Raw genomic sequence first — 25159 nt, 5'->3', positions numbered from 1 at the left:
TCCACATCGCACGGTTGGTAGCGGCCTGCATCCAGCGCATTCCTGCTACCTTTATCAGGTCGTCGGTCCACCTTGTGGGTGGACGTCGAACGCTGCGTTTTCCGGTACGCGGCCTCCATTCCAGAACCTTGCTGCCCCATCGGCCGCACGTAGTTACTTTTTTTCTTTTTTGTGACAGGAGGCAAACGAGCAGACGGACCACCTGATGGTAAGTGATTACCGTCGCCCATAGACACCCGCAGACCCAGGGGCGTTACAGGTGAAGATACGCTCTCCTCTTGAAAGCTTGCAGGTCGTATCCGTCCGGAAACACCGCAGACGACGGTCCATTCCACAGTTTGGTTGTGCGGGGCAGGAAGTTTCTAGAGAAACGTACTGTTGTGGACTGCCAACCGACAGTGACGATTTGTAAGAACTATTTATTAGTCTAAACAAATAAAGAAATTTTGACTTTGACTTTGACTTTGACTTTGAACCATCTAAGTCAGTGGTTCTTAACCTTTAAGTCATGAGGGACCATTTTACCAAATTTTTGTCTTGTCAGGGACCACCTTATCGTTCGTTCGTTCGTTCGTTTCAGCCGAAAGACGTCCACTGCTGGACAAAGGCCTCCCCCAAGGATTTCCACAAAGACCGGTCCTGCGCCGCTTGCATCCAGGTACTTCCCGCGACCTTTACCAGATCGTCGGTCCACCTAGTGGGAGGCCTGCCCACGCTACGTCTTCCAGCTCGTGGTCGCCACTCAAGAACTTTCCTGCCCCAGCGGCCATCAGCTCTTCGAGCTATGTGCCCCGCCCACTGCCACTTGATTTTAGCGATTCTGCGGGCTATGTCAGTCACTCTGGTTCTCCTACGGATCTCCTCATTTCTGATTCGATCACGCAGGGAAACTCCGAGCATAGCACGCTCCATCGCTCTTTGGGTGACCTTGAGCCTTCTTATGAGGCCCATAGTAAGCGACCACGTCTCAGAGCCATACACCATCACTGGCAACACACACTGGTCAAATACTTTTGTCTTGAGACACTGCGGTATTTCGGACGTGAGAAATCGGTCAAAACCAGTATAATCACCTTATAATCGGTCAAAACCAGTTTGCCTGCAAAAATCAGTTAACCCTTTTCTTGGCATTGTGCATTTAAAGATACGTTGACCAAAACAAAAATATAGGCGAGAAACCAAAAACTATTTTTAATTGTTTTTTTAATACACCGTGTTACTTTGCATTCTTGCCATATTCACAGAGATAAAAGTAGGGAACAATACCTATTATTTAAGATAAACAAGAGACTCCCATAAAGAAAGTACACTAAGATTTTAGTAAATTTGGTTTTTCAGTACAAATTGGAATAAACCAATTTTGTCTCGCACGTTCTACAGGTGCAAGTGGAATAAACCTAGTGGGCGTGGCCTAGTTCTTAATAATCTGTTGATTTATGGCTCTGGGTACCAGCCTTTTTATCCAGTCATAATAATTATTTTAAAATACTCTTTAGTTGATTTCAGATTTCCCTTTCTACTTTACGGGCTTAGGACCGTCAAAAATACGTAATAATTATTAGGGTTTTAATTAATTTATAACATTGTACCCTATTTTTACAAATTAATAAATTAAGTATGAAATGAAATCACCTTATTCACAATTAATTATTTATTAAAAAGTTCCTACTTACAAAGTTTACATACTGCGAAGCAAGTGTTTAAAGTGGCCTCCGTTCTGATCATCTGATCAAGGCACAGTCTAGCACTGCGAAGCGTAGGTTTTTCGCTTTAGTTTTCGCAACACATACAACATTTTGTCTCACAGTTTCACTAAAACAATCCTTTCGTGTAACGCGTTTAACACTGTTTACCTATCTCTTCTGCGCATACCAGTCGTTTCAAGTCACTCCAAAAATCCATTGGTGTCAGGTCCGAGGATCGTGGTGGCCAAGCTACTGGACCCCTCGTCCAATCCACTGTTCACCAAACGTATTATTCGCGCACTTGACGTCCTTATTGTGGGGGAGCACCATCCTGCTGGTAGTAGAGCATTTGGTGTAACGCTAAGGGTACGTCATCAAGCATTTCGTCTAAGACGTCTTGCAGACACTCCAAGCACCATTTTGATTAAATTATTCGTTGTTTGAATACGCTTCAGACATTTGTGTATTATTTATAACGTGATTTGTGATTGATGGATTTCTCAGTTTTTTACAAGTGTCAAAAAGACATTTTAAAGACAAAAGATTGCAATAGATATTTAAAAATACAATAAAAAGTAAAAAAGTCTCCATCGCCATCGCCAACAAGTGATGTTCATGCGTTACGATAATTAGTGGTGTGTTTAACAGATTGTCGATAAAATAAAATAATCAAGATTAAAAAAAAAAATTTTCGGGCATTATTTTTTTACGGATTTGTGTTCAGTTTCAGTAATATAGTAACCTCTGTAAATATGGCAAGAATGCAAAGTAACACCCTGTATAACATTAGCCCAAATACTACAGATTGTGTTACACAGTATAGAATCGCTACAGGCTGCACAGATTTATCAGTAATATGCAAAATGTCAGACCGTTGACAGGCGTCTACGCACCGGCTAATAATTTTAATTATTTTCGGTGTTTTTTTTAAAGAATATTGGTGATTATTTGTAGTATTATGGGTAGTAAATAAAGGTTTCTTGATGCTAATGCTGTTTTTTCATCCCAAAACTTGTATAATTATTCTTGTACGATGCGGATTGTCCGAATGTATCTTTAAATGCACACTGTCAGATACGTAATAATTTACTTTCAATTTTGAATGTATCTTTAAAGACACATTGCCAGGTTCTCGTTGACTTTATTTTATGATTTTTTTCATAGATTTTATTGTATAAAAAAGCGATCATGTTATTAGTTAGTAATATTTGAAGCTGTAAATTATATGCCGATGTGAGTTTTAATTCATGTAATAAAGAATGTTGTTATTTTGGACAACTTTGTGCTGCAGCAACAAAATCAGGCGCGAAAAATGCTGGTTCTGGTTCCAAAATCTGGAACCAGGTCGAAAGTTAGTGGCAGTGACACTTCAGCTGATGAATTAGAAGCCGCACTTAGCCTCCTGATTCTCTTGGGTGGTTATCTTCCTACTCCAAATAACCCAGATCACCCCCAAAAAACGAGCAGCCTATCCAGGTTGCTGTATGCTTCTGGTTATAAAGCTGGTGATTGAAGAATTTCAGCCAGTTCGACTGCTGCATAGTTTCCCAGAGAGTTCCAGAGATCTATTTCCACTATCTGGCGTTTCCACTGTAAGTTTGGTATCAAATTATCTTCAATCGAAGACGTGAACACAGTTTGGTACCATTTGGCGTCGATACCCCTCGTATTTTTTTAATGGTCTTGCAGGATTCTTATGTGTCCTATCTGCATTTGCTTCTCCTGGATGGTAAGAGGGGTGTGAGGTTCAGGAGGTACTCCAACGACGCTGATGGAGTGGTTCTCATACATCCAAATGCAGCTATACTTGCAAGGCGTTACAGACTTTGAAGTGGGTTTTTTACTTTGTTTTCAGTTTTTTGTAAAAAATACTTATTTTTTATTTCTCAAATAAGGAATAGCTTAAGGTTTTGTAGTAATTTTCATTTAAATAACTAATTTTTACTAACAAATAAACCATCTTTTAATTTACTACAAAGCTGGCAATGTGCACTTAAAGATACATACTATATTTCCAAAACTACATACCTAATTTTTTTTTTCGTATTTTTTTCATGATTTTTACTCGTCCTAAATCCAATATTTATAGTGTAAATCACAAATATTAACCAAAACCGTCTTTGCCAAGTATAGGGTTAAAAGTGGTTTTAACCAAGGTGTGCAAGTGCACTTCGTGGACCACTTGGAATGTCTTCAGGGACCACCAGTGGTCCGCGGACCACCGGTTAACAACCACTGTTCTAGAGAAACGTACTGTTGTGGACTGCCAACCATCTAAGTGATGGGGGTGGAAGTATTTGAAGTAAAAGTGCAGTTTTTCCACGCACCTGTGAGCGCGGGCCGGGCGGCGCGCGCCTGCAGCAGCAGCCGGTCGAGGTCGTCGCGGCGCGCCACGTGCAGGAAGCTGCGCGGCCGCACGCCGCGGAACACGCCCGCGATGGACGGCTTCACGTTGTAGAAGATGATCGTCTGCCCGCGCGCGTGGAAGTCCTCGATCAGCGACTTGATGCCCTGCCAAACACGATCAGTCAGGTTATAGGTGTTAGCATAGTGTATTTTGTGTCCAACGTCTACAACAACACCACAATAGACGACATTTAATGTTGAAAAAAAATAGCACCTATTACCCCGCCATAAGGCCCGGTTTTCACCAAGGTGGAGCAGAACGGAGAAGAGAAGTAAAAAATATAATGAAATCTGGTTATACAAAACACTTCTCTGCTCCGCTCCGCTCTGCATTGATGGAAACGGGAACCGGGAACCGGGCCCAAGATGAGACAGTGTAAAGCTCTTGAAGTCTGTATCTAACGTGTCTTGCAATTGAGTAGGTATACAAATTATGTATCCGTGCCGCGAGTGGACAATCCACTGTTTCTTCAGTAGAAAAGTAGGTACACGACTAGGATATATCCTCCGTCCCAGGTGCCAAGCATGGTGATCACCCCGGGTGCCAACCCATGCTACGCCGCCACTGCCCCCGTCTGCTCTCAAAGAAAACCTTTTTCAAGATGAAAAGGGCCCCGTTGATCCTGAAGTGCCCGGGGCCCCTAGTAGGTTAAAGAAAGAAGTAAGAAAGAAAGAAAGAAAGTATTTATTTGATGCGAGTATTAAAAGCGTTACAAATAAATAACAACTTAAACACTAAAAACAGAGTACACGCACCAAAATGGCATCTGCTCAGTATAAGCCGTGACGGCAGAGAGCACGTCACGACCACTGGTATTCTGCGGATGCCAGTTCAGCAGAAGGGCGCAGGGACGGCCCTGTGCGTATGGCGTACCTTGGCGGCGGTGAAGTCTGCGGCCTGCACGTGCGTGGCGTCGAGCACGAGCGGCAGCGGCTCGCGCTCGGCCGCCTTGCGCAGCGCGCGCCGCACGAACTCCGCCGACGGGAAGGCCAGCGCGCGGTCCACCGTCGCCACCAGGTGCTCCACGCCGTCGCGCGACTGCATAAAAACACCAAACACACGTCAAATCAAATCAAAAATATTTTATTCAATTTTGACCACTGATGGCACTTATGAACGTCAAACACTGTAAAAAAAAAGGTAGGGTAGGTACCAGTCTTGAATAGTAATGACCGAGTGCGGACCAATCGATAAAAAGCAGCACGCACAGATGCAGCGCCATCTATGGTTCATTGTATGAATTAGATTGTCTCGAGCCTAACTCTCGGTAATTTGGTAACAAAGGAAGAACCATATCATAACCATAGATGGCGCTTTACAAACAACTATTTATAAATAAATAGATGGTGCTAAATATTGGTTTACAACAGAGCTATTATACTTATAAATAAAGCAGCCTGATGGCCTGATGATTTCAACTTTTTTTCTTTGTTGGTCCTAAGTCTAGTAGGCAAAGTTAGGTAACTATCAAGGCTCAAGGACATCACTAGGAAATGATATTTGAAAAAAGACCTATCGCAGGATCGACATATTTTTCTACCTGTAGGTTTGTACCTGATTACAAGATTCTGCCAAAGAATAAAGCCTGCCAATAAGCATCCTGGTAATCTTACGTTCGATCGCTCGTTCCCACCGCTGCAACTCCTGTGTAGCCAGGATCTACAGCTTGACCGCCAATAAAAACCCAACCAGTGAAGGTCAAGTTTGTCCCGAGGGAAAGTTAAACTGTCATTGGACCCGCAACGAAAGTAATCAGAAGAACATAGGAGGAGTTTGAAGTGAAGGTTAAAATTGGATCTTACCACAGCGCGCGTGACCTTGACGGAAGGTCTCGCGGAGGCGTAGAGCAGGAACATGAGGTTGACGGCGATGCCGATGACGATGCCCAGCTCCAGCCGCGTCAGCAGGCACGCGCCGAACGTCACCACCGCCGGGATTATGTCCAGCTCTGAAACGGGAAACAATCACTTGTTAGCATTTTTTTTTGCATCACTCATTAAACTTTTCTTCGATTGCAAGGTATCTTGGATACTTCTACACTATAGTCTGGTCTGTGAGCACGTAGAATTTTCTCCAATGACCCCAAGCTTCCCATCCTTATCGCTCGCGCGTAATTATGTTGCTGTCGCGCTCGCACACTCACTGCGGGCGTCCGTTGCACAGTCGCGACAGCAATATAATTACGTGCGAGCGATAAGGATGGGTAGCTTGCGGTCATTGGACAAAATTCTACGTGCTCACAGACCGGCCTTTACAATATCTACTGATAATGAGCAGATTTCATGACTTGATCAGACTGGCACACACAATTCGCTGCGAGCTCATTAAGCCCGTAACCATGATCTAAGAAAACTACTTATAAGGATTTAAATATAGTTTGGTCCTTACTTTTCGTTCTCCAAATGGGCTTGAAAACGTGAAGCTCCATCATGAAGACGACGGCCGCGATGATCACGGCCGCCAGCGACGCCTTCGGGATGTAGTAGAAGTACGGCGTGAAGTACTGGAAATTAAAAAAAAGTATCTTTATAAAATCTGCAAGTTGCGACTGCGAGTAATCATAACTTTGAACTCCTTTTGCTTCTGTTTGTTTGGAACACTATTAAAAGTTTAGGCTGAGTTGCATCATTTTACTTTAACTTTTACAAACGTCAAAATCACTCAAACTATACAAAAAGTACCGCTTATTGTTATTGTTCCGGTTAAAATAAGGTGGTGCAACTCAGCCATACTTAGGCCTCAGCCTCGAACTTAGCGGGCAGCGGGGCGGCGGCGGCGGCGGCGCGGGAGCGGCAGGATCTTATGCTCGATTTATTGCCCACAATAAATCGAGCGTAAGGAATAAATTTGAATCGAAATAAAATTGTCGCTGTTGTTCAGACATTTCATTCGCGAATAAAAACAAATATATCGACAACACAACCTCGAACACAACACTTCGCCGCTAAAGCGCCGCGCGAGCTGCCCGCTGGTTTCGAGAACGGGTCTGCGTTGCCCGCCCCGCTCCCGCGCCGCCGCCGCCGCCGCCCCACTGCCCGCTAAGTTCGAGGCTGAGGCCTTAGTCTTGCGGAGGTGTTAAGGTCGGACGCTGGACGCAAGACGCGCGGCAGCAGGCAGCGATGGCGCAGCACGAGTGCGCCGGTGTGGAGCTTACCGGCGGTGGTAGCGCCGCCGGACGCAGGATGTACTATCGCGGTCACTGACGAACTACCACCCTTAGGGCTTAGACAAGCTGTACACGTCGTTTCCATCGTTCGTTCGTTCCATCGTTTCAGCCAAATGACGTCCACTGCTGGACAAAGGCCTCCTCCAAGGTTTTCCACAATGCACGGTCCTGCGCTGCCCGCATCCAGGCTCTTCCCGCGACCTTTACGAGATCGTCGGTCCACCTAGTAGGAGGCCTGCCCACGCTACGTCTTCCAGCCCGTGGTCGCCACTCGAGAACTTTTCTGCCCCAACGGCCATCGTCTCTACGAGCTATGTGCCCCGCCCACTGCCGTCGTTTATTCCACTTTAATCACCTAGGTGGTTAAAGGACACCAAAGTAGGCCTATCACCTGGGTGATTAAATCCAGGTGATCAAAGTGGAATAGGAGTCATACTTAGGGGTGGGATGGGAGTTTTTGCTTAGTACCTGCAGCGACAGCAGCACGAGCGCGCCGGTGTAGAGCCCGCCGGCGGTGGAGGCGACGCCGGACGCGTGGTTGACGGCGCCGCGGGACAGCGCGCCCGACACCGGCATGGAGTCCACCAGCGTGACGCGATGTAGTTACCTGCAGCGACAGCAGCACGAGCGCGCCGGTGTAGAGCCCGCCGGCGGTGGAGGCGACGCCGGACGCGTGGTTGACGGCGCCGCGGGACAGCGCGCCCGACACCGGCATGGAGTCCACCAGCGTGACGCGATGTAGTTACCTGCAGCGACAGCAGCACGAGCGCGCCGGTGTAGAGCCCGCCGGCGGTGGAGGCGACGCCGGACGCGTGGTTGACGGCGCCGCGGGACAGCGCGCCCGACACCGGCATGGAGTCCACCAGCGCCGACGCAATGTTGCACACGCCCAGCGCCAGCATCTCCTGCGTCGCGTCCACGTACTTGCCCTCCGCTGGAAACCAAGCAACTCATGCTCATTTCTACTATGTGAGCCCGTTCAAAGTTATATGACGTCACTAAAATGCATGGCACACGTCAACCAAAAAAGTTTTACTAAGCACAAGGATCAGAAGGTAACCTAAAATATGCCGAAGAGAAGATCCTTCACTTCTGGTCAAAACTTTAAGTCAAGTGGCATCATTAAAGGCTTCTAAGTAATTGAGGAGAAAAATCCAATCACTTCTGTAAATTCAGCAGAAAACTTAAGCCGGGTCTCCAGCGCGTCTTTTGCCTTACACAATCAACAAAAACATGTGAACATTCAACATTTTTATAGGCAATTTTATTGAATGTTGACATGTTTTCACGCGCTGGAGACCCGGCTTAAGTTTTATACTCACAGAAGACTTTAGCCAGCGCGATGTTCTCGAGGATGGAGAGCAGCGGCACGACGAAGATGGCGGAGCCGAGCGTGGACGCCATCTCCGCGAACGTGTAGGTGTGGTTGCCCACCGTCGCCGAGAACGGCGGCGCCGACAGCTGCGGCAGCCCCGGCTTCACGTCGCCTGGAAACGACAATTATTCGGAATAGGGATGTTTCCTGAGTCAAAAAGCAAGAGTTTTAATTAGTCCGTCAGTTCAAAGTATCAAAAAATACTCTACACGTATTTTTCACTTTTTCAAACTAATGAAAATTGAAAGAGATAAAGCGCGCCAAAATTCATAAGAAGAGGCCCGTGACGTCAATGCGTGCATAAAAGTGCCGCACGTTGTGACGTCGTGCGGAACTTCAACGCACCATAACTATGTATGTAATTATTTGATAGATTGACAAATAAAAATTGTGTCCAATATTTTTTGATATTTAACATGACGGACTAAAAAAATTTTTTTAGGATACTAGCCTATTGACAACATTTACTATTCTCAAGACCAGGTTGGATTTTGTTTTAATGAAGTGATCAAGCTCATTGTCATTACGTAGGAGCACCGTAAAAGGGTGAGAGTTGAGGAATACGTCTTAGGAATATTTAACAAGTTAGAAATGTCTAAAATTCAATTCAGTACCTACCTAATTTTAATATCGCCCACAACAATTTAACTAGATCTAAATTCTAAAGCACTCATGTCCGTTTTCACCATCAATCCCTATTTTTTAAGTGACCCCTATGGAAACAAAATTTCTGTTATTTGTTACCCAAGGGGTCACTTAAAAATTAGGGATTGATGGTGAAAACGGACATCAGTCAAATAACTTTATGATTGAAGGACGCTCGCTGCTGGATTCACCAGCACTAGAAGGATATTCTATGAAGCTGAAGGCAATTTAAACCTCACCCGTGAGCACGAAAGGCGCCTGGTTCTGCGTGTCGAAGTAGTACGCTAGCGCCGCGCACGCGAGCACCACGAGGATGTTGCGCGTGGTGGACAGGAACCACAGCGCCTGCGCGGCGGCGGCGCGCGCGCGGCTGGGCGCCGCCGACCCCGACCCGCTCACGTTGATGTCCTTCACTTTCTGCGGGATGGTGGACGGTTCAAAAATGTGTTATAAGTTACCTAGAAGTTTTTAGTTAAAATTTAAAGCACAAATAAAATGAAGAACAAATCGGAAAATACAGTTACGCCCGTATTCACATAACGTTTGTGAGGTCTCACAGTGCGCGTGAACGCACAGGGTGACACCCGAAACCAATCACAGACCTCTATTCAACGCTGTGCGTTTGATTTGCTGCTTCACTTAAGCAAGCATCGTTTGTGAATAGGTACGGGCGTTAGAGTAGGTAGTATAGGTAAGTACTCATGCTTTTAAAATACTACGGAACCGCGTAGGGTTTTCGTGAAATAATATGTCAAAATTTTAGACTCTATTCTGAACCAGAACCCAAAATTTAAGAACCCTATATTAGATAGATTGTTGAGCTTTTTAGTTCATCAAGGATTTTGATGCATGGCTCCTAAATTCTGATTTCAGAGACCAAATAGTCAGTCAATTATTAGGTTTCAAACTAAGTCGTTATAAAATAAATTCGTCGTAAATAGTAAAGTATGTAACTAGGATGTAGGTAAGCATGAATGATAAGGGTAGATATCAACTCGCGTCAATTACTATGACAATTGTATCACCTGCCGCAAATTGCGGCACAATCGCACGTTTTGATTGCATTACACGGCGCTGCACAGCGCTGACTGAAATTACAGTGCGATGCAATCGCTCGTATTAGGGCTGCCACATGCTGATTATTTTTCAATCTTTTTCACGCATCCTGGAAGAATTTCTATAGCAATTTTTTCCGCAGGTTAAGTCTGTATGGAATAAACTTTTGCTATCTCTCTCATCTCATTTCGATTAACGTTGACTCGTAAAACGTACGTACGTAAATATTCATACACAAACAACTTCGGTGAAATGTTTTACTTCAAAGGTTTTCATCACAGTTTTAGTATTTGATTTGATTTCGACAGCCCTGCACGTAAGAGACATAATGAGCTGCTAGTGGCGGATGCAGTAACATCTGTAGATATAATCTAAACGCACGGAATGCAACAATAGTGCAGCACTAGTATTATATTATCTGTGCCACAGATAATATAAGTGCAGCTCTAGGTGGCCAAAGGTTTAATGGAAAAATATACGGCTCATTAATGTTGTGTTGCTTAGCAAAGGCCGTGCTCGTGTAATACCTAGAACATCTATGCTATGGATGACTTTATTCTTAGTAGCAGTGGCGGATTTACAGTTTTGCCGCCCGTAGGCTAGGATGGGGTTGGATCTTTATTTAACTTTTATCTTCTGAAATCGAGTAAGCGTCATCTGACATCTGCCGCCCCTAGGCCGCGGCCTATACGGCCTATTGACGGATCCAGGACTGCTTAGTAGCATAATGAGCGTTGATAGTAGCGGTCTTGTAATGATTAAAATCAATTTTCGTGCGTTTGTCCTGAAAGTACAACGAAAACAGTTTTGAAAAGAGCCAATGTAGTCCATTTATGAACTTTGGTCTACTTTGGAGCTTTAGCCCTCGAATAGAGCGAGAGGAGTGGTCTCAATGCAGACCAGATTGCAAGAAAGCCAGGGTTGGTAAAAGCAACAATGTCTGTTTATGTCTAAGATGGTAGCCCTAAACCTGTGCATGGAGTAGTGCTTAAAGAGAGCCAAGTTATATGGCTATACGTTGACTATAATGCTAATTCTTGGTAAAAAGATGGTATCTTACCCGCAGCAGTAGCAGCAGCACGATACAAGAGAGCCCGAGCACGGCGTCCCACAGTCGCGTCTCGCCGATGTGCTCGTACATGCCCGTCCACACCTGCGCACGAGCATAGCGTTGTAATAAACATAAAAGAATACTTCATTGAACATAATTTAGCTTGTTTATCGTATCATCATCATTAGGACATTTAGTCTCCAACACAGGAGGACGACCCTCTCTAATCTAATAGAGGCAAAAGAGGAAAATGTTACCAGGTCTCGCAAGAATAAACCGTCAATTTAAGTTGTGAGATCTAGTCGAATGTAGAGTCACTTCGAATATTCCTAGATCCTAACTTTCACTGTTCGTCAACAAATAAATCTTTAATTATAAACAATTTTATAAGTTTATAAAATAACCCAACCCGCCAAGGGCCAGCATCGAAATTCATTAGCAGGAAATATAAATTAGAGGATTCAGTCAACTTCCACCTTTCAGTCAGTAAGTAAGTATGCTTAGCAAAGCAAAAAGCAAAGCAGGGTTGCTGTGCTGTAAATATCAAATTGTTCAGAGAACAAAATATCCTCGTAGAGACGTAGCCAAGGTCAGGGTCGAACACTTTGACATTAAGGTGAAGTCTTTGCTTGAATACATAAGAATTATGTTTGCGCACACATAATCAATGACATAACATTATAATTAATATGATATTTTACTACTAATCCGTATGACTGTATGGTTAAAATAGGTAATTATGTCTTCATATCCAGGTTAGTGAGCAAAATAAGGATCTGCTGTCTAATTTTTACAGATTCAGTTCTCGTACTTTGGAAGTCATAGATAACTACCTAATGTGTTTCATGAGAATTATTTATCTATAAATTGTTTAGTTGAATCTATTTAGGAATCAGAATTGAATGCAAGTTCCTTCGTTCGGCGCGTGATTATTTAAATCAATAAGTGTTGTAACGAGACTAGTCTAGATTCCCAGAGTTGCCTGATAGGCACGACCACGACCACGTCTGCTCGCCGCAGCCGCCGCCAAGGCCGAAGGAAAGTGTGCCAACTTGCAAAAACGTAAATTATTCGCGCAAAAACTCTCATTCTGACATAATGGGGGCAGCAAAAAATAATTGCTTGACAGTTCGCGAGCTGGAGCGACAAGTGGCTTAAGTAATTACAATTAATAAAAAATGCAAACTGAAGTTCATTTGTAACTGGAATCTGACGCAACAATAATTAAATATTCATAAATTAGTCATAATTTTATTCTGAAGTAGGAATTTTAAGTAGGTAGATGCGATTAGCTTAAAGACGTAGGTAGGTAACCAGTGATGCTATGCGACCTAGCAACCATTATATATTTAAGACAAAAAATAATTAAGAGACCCCTATGGTAACACATAACAGAAGTTTTGTTTCCATAGGGGTCCCTTAAAAATTAGGGATTGATGGTGAAAACGGGCATAAGGCACCTGCCTGTAGGAACTTCCCGCCGGGGAAGCTGAGGCCGAGGATGTCCTTGACCTGCGTGGTGGCGATGATAATGGCGGCCGCCGACGTGAAGCCCACCGACACCGGCCCGCTGATGAAGTCGATCAGGAACCCTGCACACATCAGAAACCAACATTTGAGAAGTAAGAAAAACTTTACTGTACGCGGTAAACGATTACAGTTTGTGTTTTTTTCTGCAGGGCGATGATGCGTGGCGGTGATAAAATCTTATCGACGATTTTAGACGACAAACGTATGGGCGTATGCGCATGTAATCGATAAAATGCGCGATAAACGCTTATCGCAGCTGGACATATTACCATTTAATCAAAAGCCTTTAAATATTGTTGTAGGTACGAATTCCGTAAAAGACGATTTTCAGCGATATTAGACTTAGTAACAAAAACTAATACAGTCAGTCAACCTTTTTAAATGGCGACGTCTGGAAGTTTTCTGTTACCAAGATATATTATTATGTAGATATTTAATTGCTGTCTTATCAAGTCCTGAAGCACATATTTATTGCTTATTACCTACAACGAGGCGCTGAAGAGATCTGATCTGACATACCGGAAACGAGTCCGTATCGTGCGTGCCATCTCTGATTAACTAGGTACGCAATTAAGTGCACAACTCACGGGGCCAAGTTATATTTAACGTAAATATAATGTATGTTTTCCTTATTAAAATAAAAATATAATTTTTTACTGACATTTTTACCTAATTGCTTTAAAGTGCTGAAGAAAAAATTACCTTCAAGATAACTCTACACAAAATATTCATCGTGCGAAACTATTTTTGTGATTCAGACTGGTACTGGACAATACTTTGTTCACTATATCATTATTATTTTAATTGCATTCTCTCCTAAATATTTTCCGTGGCTTTTTCAGTAGCCAAGTAACCATAAAAGAAGTTATTTAACTTGAAACATGCCTCCGCCCTGAGTCAGCTCGGGCGATAAACGAGCGCACCGTGTACAACCTCATGAAACATACAATGGCCGCAGAAAATATTACGAAATAAGTATAATAACACAGGAAAACGAACAGAGGAAGAATTCCAAACATTCTGCGTGAGAGTGACGCGCTTGCAACACTGTTATTTGTTGTGACAAAAGAATAAATACAAAAAGTGCAATGAGTAAGTAAGTAACTATGACAATGCATCGTGAGTGTTCATGTCAAACAATAAGGTTTCAGCAGCTGTTGATCACAGCAGACTGAAATTAATGCTTTCTTAAGCTTTATTGATGTAACTAAAGGATTTTGTTAAAACAACATGATTTATTGAACCTGTTTTTAGTTCGAAGCGCTAACCTAAATTAATCAGTAAGTTTGGAGGAAAGCTGGTAAAATCTAAAATGATATGCAAATCCAATCTGTCCCTTTCATACTATAGCCGGTAGAGCATGCTGATACATTGTTTATTAATTTATTAATATAATTATTAGTAACCTGACACCAATGTACTCCATCGAGCACTGTGTGCCCGATTTGATACACCAAGGTTTCTTTATTGCACCTATTCAGCTGGTAAATTGACATATTATTAATTGTAAACAAACTTGAAGGAAAATTTTCACCTTCCATCAGCAGGTGTTTATTGCATATTACTAATCATACAATTCGATATCCATGCAAATTTTGTCCGGTAAGTAAGTACATGCTAGGTTTTAAGGTTTTTACAAATTAGCCTATACTGGATGTTAGGTAAATGGGTATATGAGCCGACACTAGCCCATGTTAACATGGGCTACAATAAATTTTATAAAATCCAATTTGTATGAAAATTAAAATAATTAAAATGATGATATCAATTTTCTGACTTCACCATACCATTTATATGACCATGTTATCATGGGCTAGTGCCGGCTCATATACCCATTTACCTAACACCCTGTATAAGTCTATAACAATTTCCCTTAGAGAAAAACACCTACCAAGAAAATCTTTTCCTTATCCCTTATCTTTGAAGTCATTGTCACCTTAAATAAAGTATGAAAACATTCGAGATCATAAAATAGGTACAGGCAGTCGGTACATTTCTGTAAATTGTGGTTCATGTATTTCAAGATTTTAGATAAATCTGCATACAGAAGGCCGAATGAAGTTACCCTGATTCTTAGAGGTAGTGTCTGATGACATTTAACTGTTTCCTTGTGCGAATGGGTTCCTTTCTTTCTCTTAGCAACACCGAGTACACTGAATCCGATGAGTCAGTTCCAGACGTTCCAGACTGAATCAACGGGCGATTTTATGTGTCAACGCATTATTTAAATGAAATAATGAACGAACGGTATCCGCAGTTTATTTAGTTGTCATACGTCGACTGTTCGCGAATTTACACCCACTGTCTTGGTTACATAGAATTATAAACTAGAACAAGTTATTCCGTAGGTAGGAGCTAAATAGAAGGAGAACACACCGGACTTCGGACTGGTGTTGTAAGAAATTCGAGTCTTGGAGTCTTATTTAATGAAACATAGGGCTCAAATCCTTCAGAATTTTGAGTTTTTTGTAAAAAGACGAGTTCTGCCAAAAAGAACTCAAAAACTGAGTCTTTTTCAAAAAAATACTCATGACTGAGTACTCTAAATCCATAGTTGTAGTTTGAAGTAACCTAGTCTAGTAGTCTTACTTGAAAATAGACAAGTCTACAAATGAAGACTAAGAGCTCGAGTTTCTTACAACTCTACATCGGACTGTTTTGCTTCCTAGTGAGCTTTAAGAAATGCTGCTTACCCAACTGCAGTATTCCCATAAGCAGCTCTACGCAGCCGGAGAGAAAAGCCAGTAGTACAGCGAACTCCGGCCCGAGCCCGTGTAAGTTCTCCCTCGTCAAGATGGCGGCGATGGCGGTGGGCCCGATGGCGGAGTCCTTGACGGAGCCGAAGACGGTGTAGACGAAGCACGCCATGAAGGACGAATACAGCCCATACTGCGGCGGCAGGCCCGCCACGCCCGCGTACGCTATCGCCTGCGGGATCACTGTGAGACCCACTGTTATGCCTGCGGGACAAAAGCATGGGTTAATTTGAAGTTAGATACGAGTAAAGTCCACCAGAACTTGCAGGCCACTTCACATCAGACAATCTGAAAAACATTGGGACAGGCCTAGGTTCGGTAGTGAACGTCCTGTGGCTGAAATGATGGTGGTGGTGATACTTCTTATTTATTGCACACACTTGACAGTCAGGGAAATACAAAACTTAGATAGTGCACTTAGGTGCTATTATTGCTAGGAAGGAATTTCTTACAGACAAAGGGAGAGTCTTCTTCTTTCTTACAGAGAACGGAATTTCTTACAGACGTTATACACTCAACATCAAATAAACCGCACCTTCCGCGACGCGAACTTTAAAGATTTTCTTCTGACACAATCATGGTACCCCAACAATATTGGTGTTATTTGAAAGCCCAATAAATATCCTTAAAGAAAAATACATTTCATTTCTAAATAAATGATTAACATATACCATAAATGTGACTTGAAAATAGACCTCACTTTGGGCTCACCTCTGCAGCTCTGGGATCAATCAGACCAATTTTTATGGTTATAAAACCAAATAAAGATCTCACGTGTCCTCTTTAACAGATGGATAGCGATTAATCCCAACTTAACAGTTTTATAGTCATAAAAAATGGCTATAGCGTAACTACCTATTTTTTGAAGAAATGACTCTGGATCCTTGTAAAGACACATTTTTGGGGTAAAAACCTTTAATGAAATGAAGTTTAAAACTAGGCTTTCAAATGGTACCAACGTTGGTGGGAAGTGGGGATGCATACGTTTGATAAGTGCTTGTCGCGGGAGGTGCGATTTATTTGATGCCGAGAGTGTAGTTGTAAGGCTGATATACAGCATCTCACAAGGGGCAGCGAAACAAGTACAGGAAGTTTATTTGACTATATTCAGAATATTCATAAAGGTAAAATACTTAATTTTAATAAGAAGGCATATTTTAATAATTTGAAAAAAGACTTATTGTAGTGGAGAGCGACACGGCATGTTTTATTTGGGATCTCATGTTTTTTTTTGTGTGCTGTGATAAATATTTGCACAAATTGCATCCGTATTTAGCGGGTAAACAATGACTGTAGGCCTTCCATTAAGTACTTATTTAATGTTTTAGCGCCTTATGACGTTTATGATCAGTTTAATTTATTGGTTTATTCTAGCGAAGTTGCAAATAGGTACTTATTATTTATTATTGCTTTCATTATGTGCTAAACTGGTGAGTTTTCTCATGGTAACAATCATAATGAGATAATCATAGTAATTAATTACTTCTTATTAACGAGTCTTTAAATACAGTAGGTACCTACTCATAATTGCTCCGTAATTAAGTTTGTTTTTAATTTATTTACTATCGAAGTAGGTAAGTATGTATTTGAAAAAAAAAACACCATTAATTCATGATAATTATTATAAGAGTTGAATCAGAAAGACGGGATTGAAATCTTAAAAGTAACTTTGCTCGACAAAAATAGGATTAATGGCTTCAAAAAGCTTTCAACAAGCGGTTTTGAATTTTCTAAACTGAATAATGAAATTCTTTGTTATCTGTGGTTGTATTAAAGGCTTCAAGACGTTTTCGAAGTTAGAAAATAAGTAGAGATGATTTTATTTTTATTAAGCTTTCTCTAAAATTTTTAACAACTTTGAAAATTGAGTCATCGACCTGCATTTTCTCTGATTATATCAATAAATGATGCGAAAAGCAAGTGCTTTGACCTCGCCTGCGCCCGCGCCGCCGATCCGTGAAATAGCGTTTGTGGACAACAATGTGCTTGGCGCAACGAGCATTGTTGCAGTTTCTGAAACTGATGTCAGGGTTTCTACATTATGTAGACTTAGAACGTCATGGGCAAACTCAAAGAACAGTTTCTTTCTACAGCTACAGCCAGGCTAGTTTTCAAGTTTTCTGAGTTTCAAGAAAAAAAAAACTACTTTAACTTAATTATCATCTACTTGTAATTTTTCCTGTAAAGCCACTTTGTCTCAACTCATAAAATCCACTCGCATGACAAATAGTTTTGTGTAGGTTAAACTAGAGTAGATTTCCATAGTATGTCATAGACACAGACGCGCGCCACTGATTCGAAAATTTTCTTCTGATTAATTTCGTTGCATGTGCAATAACAGTTTAACTTTCCTCCGGGACAAACTTGACCTTCGAACGGGTTTTTAGTGGCGGTCAAGCTGTAGATCCTAGGTATACAGGAGTTGCAGGGGTGGGAATAGTACCGTTCTAAGACTCACTGAAAAGTGAAATCGGCAGTGGGCGACGGCGTATGTAACTGCACCAGACAGTCTGCCAACAGAGAGAGATGGCGGGAGATCGTGCGGAGAGTTGTATCCGCCTCTACAGCCGATGTGACCACGACCGCTCTGCCAAGAGCGAAACGAATAATAAGAAGAAGACTCACTGACCTGCGATGGCGTCGGAGAGCCCGTTCCTGGCCGAGTACTTGGGCAGCCAGCTGAGGATGGGCAGGCGGCGGCGCAGCGTCTTGGTGGAGCAGCAGGCACGCGACTCGATGCAGTCCTCCCAAGTTCCTCGCTGACCTTGGTGCAGTTCTCCCAAACTTGTCACTGACCTGCGATGGCGTCGGAGAGCCCGTTCCTGGCCGAGTACTTGGGCAGCCAGCTGAGGATGGGCAGGCGGCGGCGCAGCGTCTTGGTGGAGCAGCAGGCACGCGACTCGATGCAGTCCTCCCAAGTTCCTCGCTGACCTTGGTGCAGTTCTCCCAAACTTGTCACTGACCTGCGATGGCGTCGGAGAGCCCGTTCCTGGCCGAGTACTTGGGCAGCCAGCTGAGGATGGGCAGGCGGCGGCGCAGCGTCTTGGTGGAGCAACAGGCGCGCGCCCTCCGCGCCGCCCGCCGCCGCCAGCCGCCCACGTCTCGCCAGCCACCCGCCTCGCTGCCGCTGTCTTTGCTTGGGTATAGCCCATTGGGGTCTGGGGGCAAGAGAACAATATTAGACTGACATGGATACAAATATTCCCGCCTCGCTGCCGCTGTCTTTGCTTGGGTATAGCCCATTGGGGTCTGCGGGAAAGAGAATATTATTAGAATGGATATAATATTTGAATAATTAGCCATGTGCTGTTCTATCAGAGTAGAATAGGAATGCCTCCTTTCTTCCGGTAGATATCAATAAAATCGACTAAGGGAAAAAATGCGAACAAGAGGTCTACCCAAACTTATGGCCAGCGTGAGAAGTGTATGTCAAATCCGCCATTTGCGACAAATTGAGAGGACCGTGTTCCTGTATTGAAAACTAAATTACCTAATGGTGATGCTGATGTACACACACCTTTTGTACCTTGAATCAAAATTAAAACCGGTTACACTATAAGTATTTGATGTGATAAGAATAACACAGAATCTTCGCACCCTAGTTAAAACTTATGGACTTGACAGCTTTAATGTATGTATTTGTTCAACAACCAACAGTACTTATCATGGCCCTGTTACAACAAGGAAGACCAAGAAAAATGCAGCTACGCAAATATTACACATGGACTAATACGAGTAATGTTACGAAAATATGCCTGTGCTGTTTAATTTGCAGACGTTGTCTATTTTAGATTTAGTCACCATTTTACACGTATACCAAATACCAATGTGTATTTAATATCAAGAATATTTGTTGTAGTATAGTCGACAGTACATACATCAAACTTTTAAATTTTCATTTTAAAATAGCCCCTATTTCAATCACATAAGATGTCAGAGAATTTGCCTTGATGTGCTGTGCTGAAAGTGTGATTTACTAATTACATAATGGAAAGACAAGGTTGGAAGTCGTCTCGTAGCAAAATGTCAAGGAAAATTAGAAATGACAATAGGAAAGGCAAGGAAATAGATATCTATAAAAGTGGAATTTTCTTTAATATTAGTATGAACCCTAGTTGATAGACGACATGTGACATGTCGACAATGTGCTGACTGAAAACTTAGTAAAAGTAAATTTTAATCCGGAAAACGTGTGTCAAGTTCCAAATGGAATGATTCCCGCGTATGACCAACAGTTGACGTCCGCTGTTTATCAACAGCGGCTGTATTTACAAGCACTTGCACAAATACGCCGCGATGCTCGCCCCACGCGCGGCGAAACATCGTCTTTGTCGCCTCGAATAAAAGAAATCGGACCGAGCAGTTCCAATATTTGTGGAATTACTAAGCATGATCTAGTTGTTACGCGGCGCAATACCAGCTGATGGTGTGACACAATAGAGGTGAATGCAATGAGATATTGCGCTCACACAAACCTTTTCTAAAGCTTGGTTAATGTCGAAACAATGATAAATCAATAAGTACATATAACAACTATGTATCTACGCGTAGATAAGAGGAGATCATGCAATGTCAAGCACAAAATAACAGATGGAAAATTTTTAGTAGAGCAATAAAGGTCGGTACGAAAAGTAGGTAGACCTGTGGGGCTATTCCCTGATAAAGTATGTTGCTTCTTCTTCTTATCGTGTCGACAACAAACCTACACAGTTTCAGCCCAAAACTCCGCCACAAGAGTGGGCAAACCTAAGTATTTTGCTGATGCACATAAACTTTTATAGCGATCAGCAGCCAGCAGTTTGCGTATCTTGCGACAGTAAAAATACATTGCATTGGTAAACTAAAAGTGGGTAATTAACGGTAGGAATTTCTTTGCGATATCCTAGACATAAAAGCGCTGATTATAAACTAAGAGCTCTTCATTTTAGGAATTTAGAACTATAAATGTAATTTATTTCTATCCATTAATTAACTATACAATCTAACAAACCGCCTATTATTTCGATTACAATCTACATTATTGAGTCCGATGCGCGAGTGCGGCGCGGTGCTGTACGAATTGTGTACGCTCGCGCCGCCTATTGAGCATTGTGGATGCTCAATGGCATGCGACGGCCTTTGTGCTCGTTGCGACAGGCGAAAGTTGTTTGCGAATTTTTTGAAAACGTTTGAGTGTTTTCTGAAAAACCATTATGCAAAAGCCTCATGCTACTCCTGGCAATTATCTATGTGCCGCTGAAAGAAAGTGACAATCCATTATTTTGATCTCAAAAAAAAAAAACGCTTGAGCAAATCTAGTGTTCAATTTAATTTGGGACTATTAAGTATGACACTTTTGATTTTTGAAGATAGATAAAACCTGGAAGAAAGACGAACTCAAAGCTTTAAACTTTATTTTCTACGCGGCGTGCTCTACGTGGTAAATACGCCTGTCACGATTTCGTAGTAAGGAGCTACGGAACTATCAGAAAATACTAATTGGCTTACTCAAAACCAGTTTAAGACACACATCAATAGGCCTACTAAACAATCAACTATTCTATAAATAATTTCACAACATTTTTAAAGAGTGCAGAAATGTTTTGAAATAAAAATAGGGTTGGCCCCGACCTCGGCGAAAGGCAAGGGTCGCGACCACACGGCCAAGGACCAGACCCGTTCTGACTGAGCAGTTCTAGTGTTTAACATTACGGGCAAATAGGTAACAATACCGGTTTAGGTAATACAATTAGGGTTGACACGTCTTTGTGTGCAGTCAAAATGTGAGCTTCTTGCTACTTTTCTTTAAAAAATACAACCTCAATGGGTCCCAATCAAATTTAAAATGTGTGTGTGGGATTGTCTGATAACCTAAGTGCCACAATAAGGTGAAAATCAAAAGTACGAGCATGATTGTAAGTAAAAAAGGTCTTATTCAAAATTTTGAATGTCCTCAGTTGAAAAAAAACCTTTAGGAGTTAATCAATTAGTTCATGGTCATAACAAAATTATCATAATTCATGCTTACAACAATGTTGGATAAGTATAAGGTGCCTATTGAATTTTTTATATTATTAATGTTATTAATTATTCGTATTGACACTACTATTTCAAAGACAGTAATAAAATGAAATCAACATAGCATACAAACAAGATGCTGAAATGTGAATTTTAATCAATGAGATAGAGACAGCCCTGAAAGGTAACTGTCACCGCGAAAGAGCAGATTAATTAGCGAATTTAGTAAATTGAATTCGTTGGCCTTCACCCACTGGCAGAAAGGACGACCGGCGCCAATCAGATTAAATATTGCGGTAGTCAATCTACTAATATTAGTATTTACTTTTAATTACTGCTGTTGTCTTAATTATATGCGTAAGGACTTATTTCCTTTGTAAATAATATTATATGCAAATACACAAATACAGTTTAAAATTTAGGAGCTGCGTTGCAGCAGCAAAAAGGAATACACAACGTCATATATTTTTAATTTATGTAGAGTGCAGCCAGAAATCGGAATCGGAAGTAAAAATACGATAAAAATACAGCAGAAATATGTACTGTAGCTAAATAGTTGGTAAAATTATAGCCCGACCAGGAACATAAAAACCCTCGCCATGTTGCGGAAAACTAATGGTACTAATTTCTTTTAATGGCAACAGTAACTGAAAACTTCATTGACATGTCACCTTGCATGTCAGTCTATTGCTGTCAAAGTGTAAACAAACTTTATTTTAAATGTGCGCAATTGATTTTGTGAATTATATTGCTAAAATCTTTTTATAGTCGTGAAAGAAAAGTGGTTCACAATGTGTTAAAGTATTTGTCGAAGAGAAATACTAAGGGTTCGGACAATATTTTCATTGAATAATGTTTTCGACAAAGGTTGTCAAATTGACTGACATGTTTATCGTATAGTACAGTTCACTATGAAAATTAGCTGTGGTTTGTTTCAACTACCTATTTTAAAGTTTTTTGTCACTTTCTTAGTGTTTAATTTTATGGAATGAAGAATGTTCACTAATTTTGTTTTTTAGCTTTCTTTATTCTCTGTTAAAAATAAAAAATACACGTGAAAGAATTATTTCGATACGTCAATTAGTTTCCAAGATATTGAATTTTAAAAGTGCGGGCGGCGGCCGGCCCGCCATTTTATGCGCGTGACGTCATATTACAACGACTGGCTCATATTTGTATGGGTGGAATCTTGCAAACTGAAGTAAGACCCACTTCCAGGCAACCGATTAAGCTGAAATTTCGCAAACACATGTGATTTGGATGACCATGCAATATTATGATGACATGGAGCTGATCTGATGATGGAGCTGGAAGGTGGCCAAAGGAACTCTATAATAAAACGACTTAAATGCATCGAGTTTGGGCTCGTTCGTTTTGTATTGATGAGTATTTTAATTCTATATAGTAATCGGGGTCTAATGATGGAGCTGGAAGGTAATTCGCAATAAAACGACACAATCGCATCAAGTTTGGATTTGGTTCAATTTTAATTTCTGTGATGGGTCTGGGTGTTAATATGTATAATAAGTTTGTATTTACAAAAAAAAAATATTTAAGTATGTTTATATCCGTTTTCTAGTGAGCGGACGCTGTGAATGTACGTCACACGGGGTCACGTGACCGTCGGCGGGACTCAATATTTAAGCGAACTTTGAATGCCTATAAAATCATAACTACTGGGTATTTTTGAATGAAATAAAAACTAATGTATTTGTAAATGTAAAAGCTTAACTGTAACATAGGTTTCAAGTGATTTTGCATACCTAGTAACATTCTCAATTGGCAAAGAAGTACCGAGTTTGAAGCGTTCATGAGCAGACATTGCAGTTGAATATTCAAGTTCTGAATTTGATTATTAATGAATAATAAAATAAATCCTACTAGCTCGATTGATGGTTTCATTTTATTTATTTAAACCAGGTTACCTATAATAATATTTTTTCGTTAATTTATGAAAATATCAAATTAGCCCGTAATCCTGAATCCTGATACATAAAGTTAGCCTATTAATTTAACACAGGTACGACTGTACTCAGTGTTGCACTATCAAATGCAATTGACGCGCCTCTATGCCAGGGTTTTTATGTTCCTGGTCAGGCTATACCTCCTTAAACTCGAAATCATAAACCACTTAATTAACAACTCTATAAATGCAGTGAAAACTTTTATTTGCCTCTGATTTATGTAGTGGTGTAGAGTAAACACGTAAATCACTAATGTGTGTCGCCATGATGTTTATTTATGAATAGTAATCGAGCTTCATTCGAGCTCGTTTACAATCAAAATAAACCTGACCTACAGCTACGATTAGCATAAGGAAAGTGAGCTACGACGCCGCCTGCGTTTGCGCATAGCTAGGGTTTTCATTTGCTAATATCACTAAATTCTGTTAATAATGTTTTTAGTTTCTGATGGTTTAATATAGATACGCGTTTTCATGAATTAATTCAGTTTTCTCTTATTATTCATCAGATGATGTGTCATCTTTTTTTTTTTTTTTTTTTTTTTTTTGAAGGGACGCGCGCTGGTAGCTTGAGGAGCTTTTCCAGCTTCACCGGGCAGAGTGGCGAGTACAGAAGGTACTCTAGCCGTTTGGCGATCGTCGGTGCGCGTGCCGACGAGGCCGAGTGTGGGCTTCGCGTAGCGAAGCCCAGGCTCGTCCGCGTCGGTCGCAGACCGACGTTCGCGATCGGGCCGTATCGAGCGCATAAGGCGCCCGATCAGTGGCGAACCCAACTAGAGGGTTGCCCACCGCGGTGTTGGACCCAAGTCCAGCCTACGGCGGGCTCACTCTAGTGGGCCCGATCGAGGGGACTACGGACGCGGCCTGAGGGCGCCACGGTAGGCTCGGACCTCGGCTCAGGCCGTGTCCGGGGGACGGATAGGGGAGAACCGGCCCGGTACATGTCTGTACCGTCCGAAATGGAAAGCAGGGCCTCGTACTCGCCGGCGAGTACGGTGTAACGAGCTACTGTGTTGTGGAGTAGTTGGCGTGCTTAAGGCAGTGATGTCTGTGTTAAGAAATTCGGTAATAGGATCGTCCGGGTCGTCTAGGACATGCCTAGGTCGTCGGTATTGGGCAGCGACATCTTTCTGGGGTGTATACGTGGCGGCGCTAACGATAAGAGGGTTCTTGTGGTTGATCGCTTTATCAAAGTAGCGGCGAGAGGCTTCTTTCATAAAGTGATCAATCGATGGGATCTCGAAATCTCTATGGAGATTCGTGTTACGCACGAACCACGGGGCATCCGCGGCTCGGCGTAAGAATTTGTTTTGGGAGGGTCTGGAATTTCTTAAGGTCTGTGCAGGAAGTGTGAGCAAACACCGGACTGGCGTAAGTCAACACTGGACGGATGCAGGTTTTGTAAATTGTCAACTTATTTCTAAGTGACAATTTACTTTTCCTTCCAACTAGGTGGTACAGTCGGTGGATGTAGTGGTTCGCACGGCTCAAGACGCGTCTGAGGTGCGGAGCGAACGATAATCTCTGG

General features: G+C 42.0%; 1 protein-coding gene across 1 annotated transcript in view; it reads right to left on the bottom strand.

Annotated features, from left to right (window-relative positions):
* LOC135074875 (sodium-independent sulfate anion transporter-like) overlaps positions 1-25159 on the bottom strand; it is a 69248-nt gene that overhangs the window by 5277 nt on the left and 38812 nt on the right. Inside the window, exons 6-18 of the mRNA XM_063969257.1 lie at positions 18635-18829; positions 18468-18593; positions 18301-18426; positions 15609-15875; positions 12850-12977; positions 11395-11487; positions 9518-9695; positions 8581-8745; positions 8005-8192; positions 6481-6595; positions 5895-6040; positions 4966-5130; positions 4013-4196 (exon numbers count right to left, since the gene is read on the bottom strand). Coding sequence (XP_063825327.1) covers positions 4013-4196; positions 4966-5130; positions 5895-6040; positions 6481-6595; positions 8005-8192; positions 8581-8745; positions 9518-9695; positions 11395-11487; positions 12850-12977; positions 15609-15875; positions 18301-18426; positions 18468-18593; positions 18635-18829 — 2076 coding nt within the window. The remainder of the gene's footprint in view (positions 1-4012; positions 4197-4965; positions 5131-5894; positions 6041-6480; positions 6596-8004; positions 8193-8580; positions 8746-9517; positions 9696-11394; positions 11488-12849; positions 12978-15608; positions 15876-18300; positions 18427-18467; positions 18594-18634; positions 18830-25159) is intronic.

The sequence above is a fragment of the Ostrinia nubilalis genome, chromosome 9 (assembly GCF_963855985.1).
Source record: "Ostrinia nubilalis chromosome 9, ilOstNubi1.1, whole genome shotgun sequence".
Taxonomy (NCBI): domain Eukaryota; kingdom Metazoa; phylum Arthropoda; class Insecta; order Lepidoptera; family Crambidae; genus Ostrinia; species Ostrinia nubilalis.
Note: the sequence above shows the minus strand (reverse complement) of the source record. Positions and strands in the feature narration are given on the sequence as shown.